Below are 13917 nucleotides of genomic sequence, written 5' to 3'. Positions count from 1 at the left end.
TTATAACAACTGTTTTGAACTCTGCATCTGTTAGATTACTTGACTCTATTATATCTGGATCTCTGTTCTGTTCTCTCATATGGTTTCTGCTTCTTTGTCTTCCCATTTTGTCTGCCTTTCGGTGTCTGTTTCTATGTACTAAGCAAACCTCCTAAGTCTCCTGGTCTTATTAGTGTGGATTTGTGAAGCAGTTGTCTGTCCAGCGGCACAGTTCTGAGAGGGGTTCAGCCACAGGCCTAACTTAGCACAAGCCTCTACCTGTCCATGGCCACCTGTTAAGATTTAGCAAGCAATCTACAGATGTGGTGCTTATATTTGCCTCAAAAGGCCACAACAGAAACCGAGGCCAGCTGCCTCCAGTGTGAGTCTAGGCATTGCTCTGCAAGGAGCAAGTGATTCGCTGGGGATATACCTGGATATGGCTTGGGTGGGGCCTTGAGTTAGGGGAGGCAGGATTTCAGGGAATCCTCTGGGTGGAGTGACCTCTGTTATCTAGTTTGATGACATCAGGACTATGGCGGTGCTGTGTCCATGCACTGGGAGGAGGGATGTCTCAATGGGGAACAGTGAATACCGCCAGTACTTCTGTACAGAATGACTCTCACTTTGGCCTTCACTTTGACAATGTCTCCCTGTAAATCCCTGGTGCTGCCTGTGCGCAGCCCAATGGGCACTGGTGCTCAGAGCAAGCAGGTCCGTCACCGTGGAAATTCACACCCCTTTAAGAGGCGTCTGCTGCTGCCACTGCTGCTGCCACAGTCTCCGTCCCAGCCGCTTGAAACCAGGCAGCCCCACATCCTTGCCTCGTCCTACCTTCTGCCATTGCAGGATGATTTCTTGGATTTCTCCCAGTTGTATGGTTTGTTCATCTAGATCCCAGGAGATTTTTCCTTGCTGCTGCTCCTTATTTCCCTCACAAGTTTAATTTGGTCGCCAGAGGGATGAACAGAGCCTCTATCATCTATGCTATTTTTTTTTCTACTTTCTTTTCTAGTTTTCTAAAATTAAGCATTAGTTTGTTTATTTGGGCTTGTTCTTGTTTTTGGAGATAGGCCTGTAAAGATATGAACTTTCCTCTTATGACCATTTTTGCTATGTCCCAAAAGTTTTGATATGTTGTACTATTATTATCATTTGTTTCCATGTATCTCTTAATCTCTCTTTTTTATTTCTTCTCTGACCCAGTTATTCTTCAGTAGCATGCTGTTTAATCTCCATGTATTTGTGGTTTTTCCCGTTTTCTTTTAACAGTTGATCTCCAGTTTCAAAGCATTATGAACAGAGAATATGGTTGGAATGATTTCAAACCTCTTATACCTGTTGAGGCTATCTCAGTGTCCCAGTGTGCGGTCAATTCTTGAGACAGTTCCATGTGCACTAGAGAAGAATGTATAAGCAGCTGTTTTGGGATGAAAGGCTCTATAAATATCAATTATGTCCAGTTGATCTAATGTGTCATTTAAGGATATTATTTCCTTATTGATTTTCTGTTTGGATGATCTGTCCATTTCCGACAGTGGGGTATTTAGGTCCCCTACTACAATAGTGTTTTGGTCTGTTTCTCCCTTTAGTTCTGTTAGTAATTGTTTTACATATTTTGGGGCTCGCTGATTGGGAGCATAGATATTAAGAAGTGTTATGCCTTCTTAGTGTATGATACCTTTTATCATTACTAAGTGTCCCTCAGTACCTTTCTTTACCTTTTTTTATTTTGAAGTCTATTTTGTTTGATACTAGTACTGCTACTCCTGCTTTTCTCCAAATGCCATTTGCTTGCAATATCATTTTCTACCCTTTCACTTTGAAACTATATTTGTCTTTGGAGCTGAGATGTCTCCTGGAGGGAGCATATGGTTGGGTTTTGTTTTTTGGTCCACTCTGCAACTCTGTGCCTTTTTATTGGTGAGTTCAGTCCATTTACATTTAGGGCGATTATTGAAATACAAGGTCTTCTTATAGCCATTTTATCTTTTGCTTCCTGGTAGCTCAGTGTTTCCATTGCTTCCTTTTCCTGTGCTTCTGTTTTCTTTATTTAGGTTGGATTTTGTGGGTTTTCCCTCTGGTCCTTCTTGTTTTATGTTATATACTTCTTTGGCGTGTGCTTCCCATTATGAGTATAAAGGATAGTTATATATGTATATATACATTCGTCCACCTTCTTCTCCATGTGCCTTTGATTCCTACCCTTTTCAGTCATTGTCTCAATTTGTCCCTATGTATGCTGACATTCATTACTACCTTGCTAGAGCGATTCTTCTTATTATTTAAGCTTATAATGCCCTGTTCATAGTAAGGGTTGCTCTCATCTATTTCTATTTGCCTGCTAGTTACCTTACTTCTAAATATATATATAGTCATTTTGTTTCAGGTGAGCTGACCTCTTTTAGTATTTCCTGTAATGCAGGCCTCGTAGTGGAGAATTCCCTCCATTTTTGTATGTCTGGAAAGGTCTTTATTTCTCCTTCATATCTAAAGGAGAGCTTAGCTGGATACATTATTCTAGGCTGGTAGTTCCTTTCACTTAATAGTTTGAATATTTGATTCCACTCCTTTCTGGCTTATAAGGTTTGTGCTGAGAAGTCTGATGATAATCTAATGGATGTTCCTTTATAAAACCATTTTCTTCTCTCTGGCTGCCCTGAGAATTCTGTCATTGATTTTTTATAATTTTAATACAATGTGTTTTGGAGAAGGCCTTTCTGGATTGAGATAATTGGGTGCTCTGTTAACTTCTTGAATTCCAAGCTCCAGCTCATTCCTTAGATTTGGGAAATTCTCACCCACTATTTGTCAGAAAATGCTTTCTAGTCCCTGCCACTTTTCCTCACCTTCGGTAATGCCCATTATTCTTAAGTTTCCTCTCCTGATTGTATCAGCTAGTTCTTGTATTTCTCTTTCATTATTCTTCATTCTTTGGTTTCTCTCCTCTTCCTTTTAATTTATTTCTAGATTTCTGTATTTGATATCACTGATCCCTTCCTCCATTTGGTTGACTCTATATCCCAAGCCTGCTATTTCATTTTTCAACTTTTGCGATATGTTCTTTATCTCTCGAATTTCTATTCAGTTCTTTTTGAGGGTTTCAATCTCCTTGCTAAAGAACTCATTCTGCCCATCTAGTTGTTTTTTCAGTTTCTGAAATTTTTACTATTAGTCGCTTCAGATTTCATTGAGTTTTTTTCAGAAGTGCCATCCGAATTCTCTGTCATTTAAGTTGCATATTTCTGTCTGTAAGCTTATTTTCTGGAGATTTTTCTCTTCCTTTCTGAGATGCCTTGTCACTTTGTTTGTTCATGGTGTTAGTGGACTATTTCTCCTCCTGGGCATTAATGAAAATGTATTCTGCTTTTTTTCCAAAAAGAGACTTTATTATATAAAGGTCTCTCTTTAGCCTGTTGCAAAAAAAGCCCCTTTCTTTTGCTTGCGAGTAGGTGGCATCTAAACCTCTTGGATCCCTGTTTTACATAAAGCCTTAATAATGCCTTCTTTTTCTTATATATGTTTAATCACACTCACTACCTTCATTCTCAGTCTCTGTCAGAGTTAGTGACAGTTTTGGTATCGTTTGCTCAGATTCCTTTGGGGCTCTGCAGTGTTCGGTTTCAGAGGATATGGGAGGAGGGGCCCTCTGGGTTGGGAGATGCGGGCTGTGGCTTAGTCTTGTTTTTGCAACCATGGCAGGTAAAAATCAACTGCTGTTTTTCTGCCATCCCTGTTTCTCTGTCATTCCCACTTCTCTGCTTTCTGCCCTGTTGACTGGGCCCTGCCACTAGCCACATGGAGCTCCCAGTTCTCCCAGGCAGGCTGTTCAGTGAACTCGCAGTGCCTTCTCTCCTACCCACTCCTCCTAGGGAGCTCTGGCTGCTAGAGGCAGCTTCTTTGTTTTTACTATTCCACCACCCAACACCTGGGGTTCTGACCTGTGGTTCTGACCTGTGGTACCTCTTATGTGCAGATCTCACACTCAGACATGCTGGTGTGCAGTTTGGGTGTTTTTTTTTGTTGAGTTTTAGATATTCAGCTTGTTGTTGTTTCAAGGAGAGAAATATGGCAAAGTCTCTCACTCTGCCATGTTTCTGACATCATTCTCTATTAACATTTTAAATATTCATATCCTTTGATCCTTTTAGGAATATATACTATAGAAATATTAACACATGTACACAAAAATATGTGTACAAGGAAGTTAATGGAAGAATTATTTTTATAAAAGGAAGAAATTTAAAATGAGCACCCAAATAAGGGGTCATATGTTTAAAAACATTGTGCGTCCATAGTATGAAATGCTATCAGATGCTAAAAAGAATGAGTTTGATCCCTATGTATTGGCATAGAAGAATATTTGTGGTATATTGCTAACAGAAAGAGAAGTTGTAGAAAAATTCATAATACATATATTTATGTATATATACTTCTCTTTTTATACATGCATAGAGACATTTCTGAAAAGAGATACACACTAGAGGAGGGGCACTGAAAGTGGTGCCATGGAAAGAGGACATTTATTTTTACTCTAGATACCTCTGAATTATTCAATATGTTTACATGGAGCTTATGTTGCTTTTATAATGAAAGCAATTTAAAAGATAATAAAATATACTAAATGAACAAGACTTGATGCTCTTTATTTATCTGTAATGCTTCATTACTACTACTAGTATGACTACTAGAGATAGTCATTTGGAATTTCTTTTAGTCCAAATACTCCATATTATATTCTATATAAGTCCATTTTTCTGAAAATTATCTAATTTACATTATCTAATAAGATTTTATCCTAATACTCTTTCACACAAATATCTTGAAAACTAGGTATGTAAAGTGGCTACTGAACCTTATAGAAAATAGTACATATTTTTAAATTTCTGGATTCAAGTCCACAGGATTCACTTTATTCCTCCAGGAGCTATGGTCATCTCAAAGTGAATGACGTACCTAAAATATGGCAATGAGCTCTGAAAAGTGGAAAGTAGAGCTTCAGAATACGAGAGCATTCCTTAAAGTCATTTCGTCACAGAATAAAGTGAAGTAGAAACTTGGAAATGCCAAGGGTGAAGTGGTGATGAGCAAACAACTTTGTTCTATGTGAACCAGTTTAAAGGAAGTCAGTGTTGGGAGGTGAGATTTACACCTTCACCTTTTGCTCCCTGATTGGTTAAATCATTCACTCTCCAGTAAAAACCCCTGCTCCTTTGACTTTCTTGCCCTCTTGCTATGCCACAATCAATTTCCTCTTCCTGTCGCTTACTCTAACTCTCCAACTCACTTCCTCACATTCAGTGAAGACTGTTTTCTACCCTTACAAATTTTCCTGTCATCTAGAGATTCAGAGTTTGTATGGATAATCTATCTAATTCTAGCTCAGGGCTTCCTAACTCAGCTTACACATTAGAAACATTTGTGAAAGGTTTTTTGTTTGTTTGTTTGTTTGTCTGTTTTTTAAGTGCATATGCCCGAATTCTACCTTCCATATCAGAATCTCTCAGGATGGGGGCCCCAGCTTCTATAACTTCTAAAACCACAGGTGAATCTGATACACAATCAGGACTGTGAATCTCTTGCAGCTTTGAACTTTGCTCCTATGTCTACTTCTGCATTCAACTTCCATGGTTTTTAGCTGGGTGTCCTACAATTACACTCAACTCTAACATTATCTACCCAAAGATAGCATCATATTTCACAGATTCACAGCTCAGTTCCAAAAGATTGCCCCACTTCAGATGCCAATCACAATACTAGGCTGTCACCTGTGCTTCTGACCAACTGGCTATAGATCAGAGGTTCCCATGACTCCCTCCTTTGGTTCAATTAATTTGCTAGAGCCATTCACAGAACTCAAGATACCTGTTTGCTCACCAGATGACCAGTTTATTACAAAGAATATTAAAGGATATGAATTAGTAGCCAGATGAAGAGATATATAGAATGAGGTCCTGAGCACAGGGACATCTGTCTCCATGGAGTTTGTGGCTCTGTATGGTGGCACATGGGGTGTGTTCTGGTTTACCAACCTGGAAACTACCTGAATTTCATCCTTTTGGAGTTTCATGGAGGCTTCATTATAGAGACATGATGTATTAAATCATCAGCCATTGGTGATTGATTCAACTTTCAAGTCTCTCCCTTTTCCAGAAATCAGTGGTGGGATGGAAAGTTCCAACCCTCTAATCATGATTGGTTCCCCTAGCAACCAGCTCTCCCCCACATTTTTAGGGAATTTCAAAAAGTTACCTCGTTAACATAAACTCAGTTGTTGTGGAAAGAAACTTGTTATAAATAACAAGCTCTGAATCGAAGACAAAACACTAAATATAACAAAGGATGCTCCTATTGCTCTTATTGCTTAGTAAATGCCAAGGATTTTGAGAGCTATGAGCCAGAAACCTTGTATTGAAGACCAAAATATATATTTATTATAAATCACAATATCACACATATTTTGAACCACACAACCTAAGAAATTTTAAACTCCAAGAGTTTATTCTCTGGTTATAATCTCCAAAGTTTGCACCTCACTCCTTCCCCAATCCCATTTCAGCTGCTCTTTTCTATAGTGAGACGGTCACTACCTTGACAACTCCAATTTCCTTTAGTCCATTTATCCCTTATTGGCCTCTCAAAACTCATTTAACCTGTCCCTTCTGCTGTACCAGTTCAAGAAAACTCCAGCTCTCAGGTATTCAAAATTATCTTCCCTTTCTGCCTTTACCCAATCGAATTCATTCTCTACACTGCTGCCAGAGTAACTTTGCAAATACGAATTAGATCACATGATGACCACACCCTCAATTTGCCTTTCTTAAGTCTTTAAATGGCTCCTCATGGTTCTTAGGATAAAGTTCAAACTCCATGATGTATTAATGTAAGGAGGAGATAAGAGAACAAAAATGTTAAATTAAGCTATATTCAGAGACTGCAATATACTGATCAGCTCTACAGCCAGACAAGGAGGAAACCTGAAAAACAAAAGAAGATTGTTCTTGAGATTCTAACAAATCATTTACCCACAATGTGAAGAGAAGACAGAAAAAGTTGTGACATACACAAAATAAAATCATGCATTCCCTATGGCTAAAACCATGCGAAACCTATTGCTCAAAGACTGGGAATTGCCAGCAGGCCTTTTCATACTACATATTCTTATCCTTTTTCACTGTATGCCTTTATTATCAAAGGAAAATGGGTAAACAAAGTCTTTAAACTATAATTCACAGATATTACAAATGATATATAAACTGGATTCCCTGACACTTGTGGCTTTTTTTCTAGTCTTGGCTTTTTGTCTTTGCTTTCTCTTGTCTTTGCTTTTTCTGTCTATGGAGCATTACTCTTGCGGGATTCTCGAACAGAGAGACTGGACACCAAGGCTATAAGCAGGGAGCAGCATTTATTGATGCTGGCACCGGCTCAACAGATTCTTATCCAAAGACTAAGCCCTGATTTTAACGTAGCGGGCACTTTTATACAATCTTGTACTTCCGCATTCTTACACCGCTATAGATATTCCATACAAGGAAGGAGAACAAAAGGAGAACATTGATTGGCTGCCAAAGTATAAGGAAACTGGCTTAATCGTTTAAGCAGGTTTTTGGACTACTGCATCAACTCGAGAGTCCTGGGAAGGGGAGGGGAGTGCAGTCAGGAACTAATTCGTTCGAGCAAGAAATGGTCAGGCAGGGTCAACCTTCTCTAATAAACTTTTTTTTTTTTTGACTCTAACTCTGGTGTGTGTTTCAATTTTTTCTTGCACTGAGCCCAAAACTCTTGGTGCCGGGCTTGAGGTTCCCCAACTTGGGGGAATTTGCCCTGTCCTGCATCAATATTATATAAGACAAGCTATAATTTGCAACCTATGGCCATTTCTGGTCTTGTTTCCTACTGCTCTTCATCCACACTCAGATATTTGTACTTTTGCTCACACTCATTATGATGTTTCTTATTAATGAGTCTATGCTCTGTGCCTGGAATGCCCCCAGTCCTCCCTTTGCAAACCTACCTTCTATTTAACCTTTAAAGACACATCTCTGGAGCTGACTCTTCCCTGATTGAGTCTCAAAGGTGATAAAATTTCTGAAAGTCAAATTATCTTATTTTTTAGGGGGAGCAGTTCTCAAAATTTTAAATTTCCTTTTTTTTAAATTTTAATTGCAGTAAGAACACCTATCCTGTTAACAGATCTATCCTGTTAACAAACTTTTAAGTACACAATACAGTACTGTTCTCTATAGGTTCAAATGTTTTACATCAGGTCTCTAGAACTTATTCATCTTGTATAGCTGAACCTTTATACCCATTTAACAGTAGCTCTTCCTTCACCCCCACCGCCTGCTCCTAGTGACCTTTCTGTTTCTATGAATTTGACTATTTTAGATACCTAGTATAAGTGGAATCATGCAGTATTTGTACTTCTGTGTCTGGCTTATTTAACTTAACATGAGGTCTTCCATGTCATCCATGCTGTCACATGTGGCAGGATTTCCTTCTTTTTAAAGGCTGAATAATATTCCACTGTATGTATATATATTCTCTTTTAAATTTCTGTGCACTTTATATAGTAAGTTTAGTACCTAGACTTGGGGTGATATTAAATGAGTGAGCAATCAGAACAGATGCCTAATCAATGCATACTTGTTGTATAGCACTCATTTATTAGACCATAAAATCTCTTAATATTTAAAGAGGTTTTCTTTTTTCTTGTCTTCTCTTCCCCTCATTGGCTATACACATCAGCAAAAGCATAGGCGATTGAGCTGGGGAAGAATCAGCAACTGAAACCCTCACTGTGCACCGATAAATATACCATATACAAATCTCAGGACTCAGCTTTTTTTTTAGCACTTATCTTTTTTAAATTTTTATTTATTTATTTTCTTATATATATATATATATATATATATTTTAGTCAACATTATTTTATATTAATTTCAGGTGTATAGCATAGTGGTTATAATGCAGGGAGGAGGCAAGAGAATTAAAATTGTTAATCAAGTTACAATCAGATACTGCCATGTGTTGATCAGCTCTTCAGCCAGGCCAGAAAGACACCTTCAGAACAAAGGAAGATTTCTGCTGTCTTACTAACAACTCATTCTCCACACCTGTGAAAGGAAAACAGGAATCAAGAGTCATTCCCTATGGCTAAAACCATGGGGGAACCTAAGGATTAAAGGCTGGGAACTGTCAGCAGGCCTTTTACTCTACACATTCTTACCTTTTAACTACATACTTCCCCCCTTCCTCACTGTATGTCCATATCAAAGGAAATGGGAACTAAAGAATGCCATATAAACTGAGTTCCCTGAACACTCTGGGTCCCTCTCAGTGCCTTTATTCTGTCTCTCACTCACTGTCCCTCTCATTCTTTGCCTCTGAGAGGAGACCACACTCTATCTGCAGAGTTTTACCCCTTTTCTACTAAACTTTCCTTTTGACTCTAACTTTGGTGTGTGTGTTGAATTCTTTCTACACTCTCCAGTAAAGGACCCTTTACTTCTCTCAGTACAGGGCTTGGTCTCTCCTCCCTTGGAGAAATTTGCCCTGCACTGCATCAGTTACTGTGAGTATCAGGCCTGGCTGAATCCAAGGTCTGGCTGGTCCAAGGAATGGCTATGATCCAGGCTCACAGCTAGGAATAGGACCCCGAATTTAGAATGTTACATTAGTGTAGTAGGGTGCCTGTGCCTAAAATATGTAAACATAATTCAGCTTATTGTATCACACATGTGTGGCTGAATGCCATTATTATTCTCTGACATATAACAAAAAGCCCATGCAGTTCTCTGGAGAGCAGAAGGGGAGCACAAGAAGGGGAGCGGGAGAAGTGCGTGCAATACCGTGCTCCCCCCAATAGAACTACACTTCCCTCAATAGAACTGCACTCCGCACAATAAAGTCGGTGCCTGCCATTTCATTCTCATGTATATCTTTTGTGCATTCTTCCAACTGGGTGTTTCACCATCAAACCTTCCCTTCTCAATCAACTCGACGCTGACACTTGGCGTAGTCTGCAGGATAAGGTGTGTACGGTCCCTAGCACTCTGGATGGTTCCTGGGTGGAGGAAACCCGGGTGGAGGACATGTGGCCCTCCGCCTTCCAATATTATCCCATGGCCATGTATCTGGCTACGTGAACGCCCACGGAGGACTGGAGATGGAGTGAAACCATGTCTGGAAGACATCCAGAAAGCTCTAGAGATGCTGGAGCCAAATGTCCCGACTGCTCACCGGGAGGCAGCAGGTCGGGTGGCCTGGATGTTCCTGGCGGTGCTGCAGCAGGCCAGCCTGGAGGTTCAGGATCAGGCTCAGCAGATGCAGCAGCTGCAAACACCAGGAAGAAGTGCTGGAAAAGTGACTGGTGGCAGCAGAATGTATGCTGCAGAGTCCTGATGGGTCGCTGCTATTGTCCCGGTCTGGGAGCCCACCGGTGGTACCACAGCAGATGCGGCTGGTGATAGAGCAGCAAGTTGAAGTGGAACGGCCATTGGCCCCAGGGGGACAAGCTGACGGCGCCCCCCAGGTTAAAAAGTAAACCACCTTGATCCGGTACACCCCCACAAAACTCCGGGACCTGAAGAAACAGGTATAGCAGAGAGCCGGGGAAACGGTTCCGGGGTGGCTGCTTCGGCTGTGGGATGACAGGGCCGAAGGGACCGAATTATCTCTGGAAGAGATGGCTCAGCTGGCCTCCATAACGATGACACCGTCCCTCAGGAAGTGCCTCCAGAATGTGATGCGTAAGGCGCGGGGTGCAGGCAATCACTCCCTGATTAACTGGCTCATGTCTACTGCACGACAGTGTGGGCCAACTCGGAGGAGCTTCCAGTGACAGTGAGCAGATGGACCACATAGTTAGATCTGGTCCAGATAATTCGTGAAATGGGCATGTTACAGATGATATTTCATGCCCAGTACATTAGCCCCGATGAAGAGGTATTTACAACCCATATGAAGGACTTGATTTTGACTTCTGGCCAGGCCAGTACTTTTGGCACCATGGCAGCACTGCTGACTCCTTACATATATAGGCAGATTCATGAAATGACGTCCGCTATGGCTAGGTTGGGGGATGTGGAAGTGAAACACAAGGAGTGTTCCACCCAAGTGCGCGCCCTACTGCTCGCAGCACTCCCAGACCAGCCAGTGCATGGATGGAGGTGTGGCCAAATGGCCAGAGTGGAGCAGTGCCCAGTCCCTTTGGGTGTGAGAGTGAGCCGCAGGCAAATGAGGTTTGATCTTCTTGTGGCAGGGGCTACTGCAGAAATATTGAACAGCAACCTAATGAAGTGCTGCTGGTGCTGTGGAATCAGGTACACCTTGACCAGCAATTCTCTCCTATTTCTGGGAAAGACACAACCCATGAGGTACGGCTGGCCAATTATCTCCCTGATTAGGAATCAGGCTGGGGTACCTGTTTGGCAGGGGAGCCAGTTGACCTGTGGCCAGTGAAGAAGCCTGACGGCTCCTGGCTCATGACGATTGACTATCGGGAGCCGAATAAGGTTATACTGCCCCTGCATGCTGCCGTGCTGAACGTCATGTACATCATGGACCGGTTGTCACGTGAACTTGGATGATACCTTTATGTACTTGGCAAATGCCTTTTTCTCTAACCCTACCCTGTGCCATGGTCTCATTGCTCAAGAGTTAGCAATGTGGAAATGACCGCCCACAGTGTACTTGTATCATTACATTGATGATATAATGCTAACCTCTGATTCTCTTACAGAACTAAAAGCAGTGGTGACCAGCCTGTGAGAAGCTCTTGCTGACTGGGATTGGGCAGTCAATGAAGACAAGGTCCAGGACCTGGGTTCTCTGTCAAATTCTTGGAAGTTGTTTGATCAGGTAAGATAAAAGTAATGTCAGAGGTAGTGATTGATAAGATACAGGCATATCCCAGACCTGAGACTGTGAAGCAGCTCCAAATCTATTTGGGACTGCTGCGATTTTGACCCCTGCACCATCTAATGTGACAGGACGCACAATGGGATTGGACCCTCGAGGTTGAAGAGGCCTTTAAGGCTGACTACAAAGCAAGCTGTAGCACAAGCCCAAACTCTATACGTAGTAGATCCAGCCCTCCCATTCTTGCTTATGGTGCAGGTAGATGATACAGGGTTTGGATGAGGTTTGTGACAGAAGCACAAGTCCCAGAAGGTACTGATAAGCTTCAGATCCCAATTGTGGAAAAGCACAGAAGGGCCGTATTCTTTGATAAGTGCAGAAGCGTAGTATTCTCTGATATGCAGCCCTGCTGGCCAGTGAGGCCATCATCGGCCAAAATCTCATAACCCATGGAGGGGTGGCTGCAGTCTTAAAGGAAGACTCCTTGTACGGGAATTGCACAGATCCCTACACTGACAAAATGGGGGGCTTACCTGGAGCAGCGGGTGCAGTTCTCTGCAAGCCCCCTGTCCAGTAACCTGCACCTCCTATTGGGATGAGTCCAGTTCCAAGCAGAGATCCTGGTGGAGCCTGCTGAGATGGGAGAGATACCGAGTCATTATGTAGAGGGTCAGACTCCCATCCCTGACAATGCCTGGTACACAGAGAGTTCGTACCATGGAATAGGATGGGGATTATCGTTGATGCGGGCACAAGCACAAGTTACTGTGTTACAATGTCCCTGGTGTGCTGAGCAGCACCCAGAGAGACAGTGGGTAAAGAATACCTCGGAGGAGACACCCCGCGGGACTAAGCCACTCCAAGAATGAAAAGTGGATTGTGGGCCCAAAGTGTTGCCCTCTGGTCCAGATCCTGCATTGTGATCTTGTAGAGGTGGAGTGTGAGTGCCAGGCCCAGCTGAATTCAAGGTCTAGCTGTTATCCAGGCCCGTGGCTAGGAATAGGACCCCGGATTTAGAATGTTACATTAGTGTAGTAGGGCGCCTATGCCTAAAATATGTAAACATAATTCAGTTTACTGTATCACGCATGTGTGGCTGAATACCACTATTGTTCGCTGACATATAACAAAAAGCCCACGCAGTTCTCTGGAGAGCAGAAGGAGAGCACAAGAAGGAGAGCAGGAGAATTGCCCGCCATATCGTTCTCCCCGCAATAGAACTACTTTCCGCACAATAAAGTTGGTGCCTGCCATTTCATTCTCATGTCAACCTCTTGTGTATTCTTCCAACTGGGAGCCTCATCATTGAACCTTTCCTTCTTGATCAGCTTGGTGCTGACAGTTACATATTTATATAATTTACGATTAGTTTATTACCCACCTGGCACTATACATAGTTATTACAGGTCTCAGCTTTTTCCAAACTTTACACATCATTGCTAACAGGTTCCATCAGATCACTTCCACATTCCTACCTGCACCATCCTGCTGGTCAGTGCCCTACATACAATGGTAGACCCTGGTTTAGTAATTTTCTTTTTTCCAGAAAGATGACTGAGAAGAAGAATTTCTCAGTAATACATATAAATAAATCAAAACACAAGGTCAATGTGTGATACAGTGATGAAAAGGAGATTTTGCTATTGAAATATAAATCTCAAATTAGGGAGTGTTTCATTTTTTCTCTTTTTTGATATAACTAGTTTCTCTATATGTCTGTCATACCTATTATAGATATAATTTTTAAAGGGTTTATGCCATATTTATCTCTCTATTCTCAGTGTTTGATTGTACTAGACACATAAGAGTTACTCAATAAATTTTTGTTGAATAACTAAATGAATGAGAAGATTGATGAACCATTTTTTTTAAGTAGACATGAGCAATTCTTTGGAGAAAAAAAAAACAGTAAGGAGGGTGTTATATTCCTACTAAGAAAACTATAGCAGTTGGAAGGAGGAATAAGTTGAGCTGAAATTCCTTAGTATTGTTATCTCAAGTGTCATAATAAGAAATTAATTCTTTTGTACTGTGAAAACTCACTTGTATGATACCTAGCATGTAATCTCAAAC

At 41.4% G+C, this 13917-nt stretch overlaps 1 protein-coding gene across 1 annotated transcript in view; it reads left to right on the top strand.

The window, feature by feature from the left end:
* DIAPH2 (diaphanous related formin 2) overlaps positions 1-11769 on the top strand; it is a 939022-nt gene extending 927253 nt beyond the window's left edge. The window contains exon 28 of the mRNA XM_039859137.1: positions 11726-11769. Within this exon, the coding sequence (XP_039715071.1) occupies positions 11726-11754 (29 nt within the window). The 3' untranslated portion in view covers positions 11755-11769. The remainder of the gene's footprint in view (positions 1-11725) is intronic.
* The last annotated feature ends 2148 nt before the right edge of the window (positions 11770-13917 follow it).

Source organism: Pteropus medius, unplaced genomic scaffold (assembly GCF_902729225.1).
Source record: "Pteropus medius unplaced genomic scaffold, Ma_sr-lr_union100, whole genome shotgun sequence".
Classification (NCBI taxonomy): Eukaryota; Metazoa; Chordata; class Mammalia; order Chiroptera; family Pteropodidae; genus Pteropus; species Pteropus medius.
The sequence above is the reverse complement of the archived record's forward strand: the minus strand, read 5'-3'. Positions and strand labels throughout refer to the sequence as shown.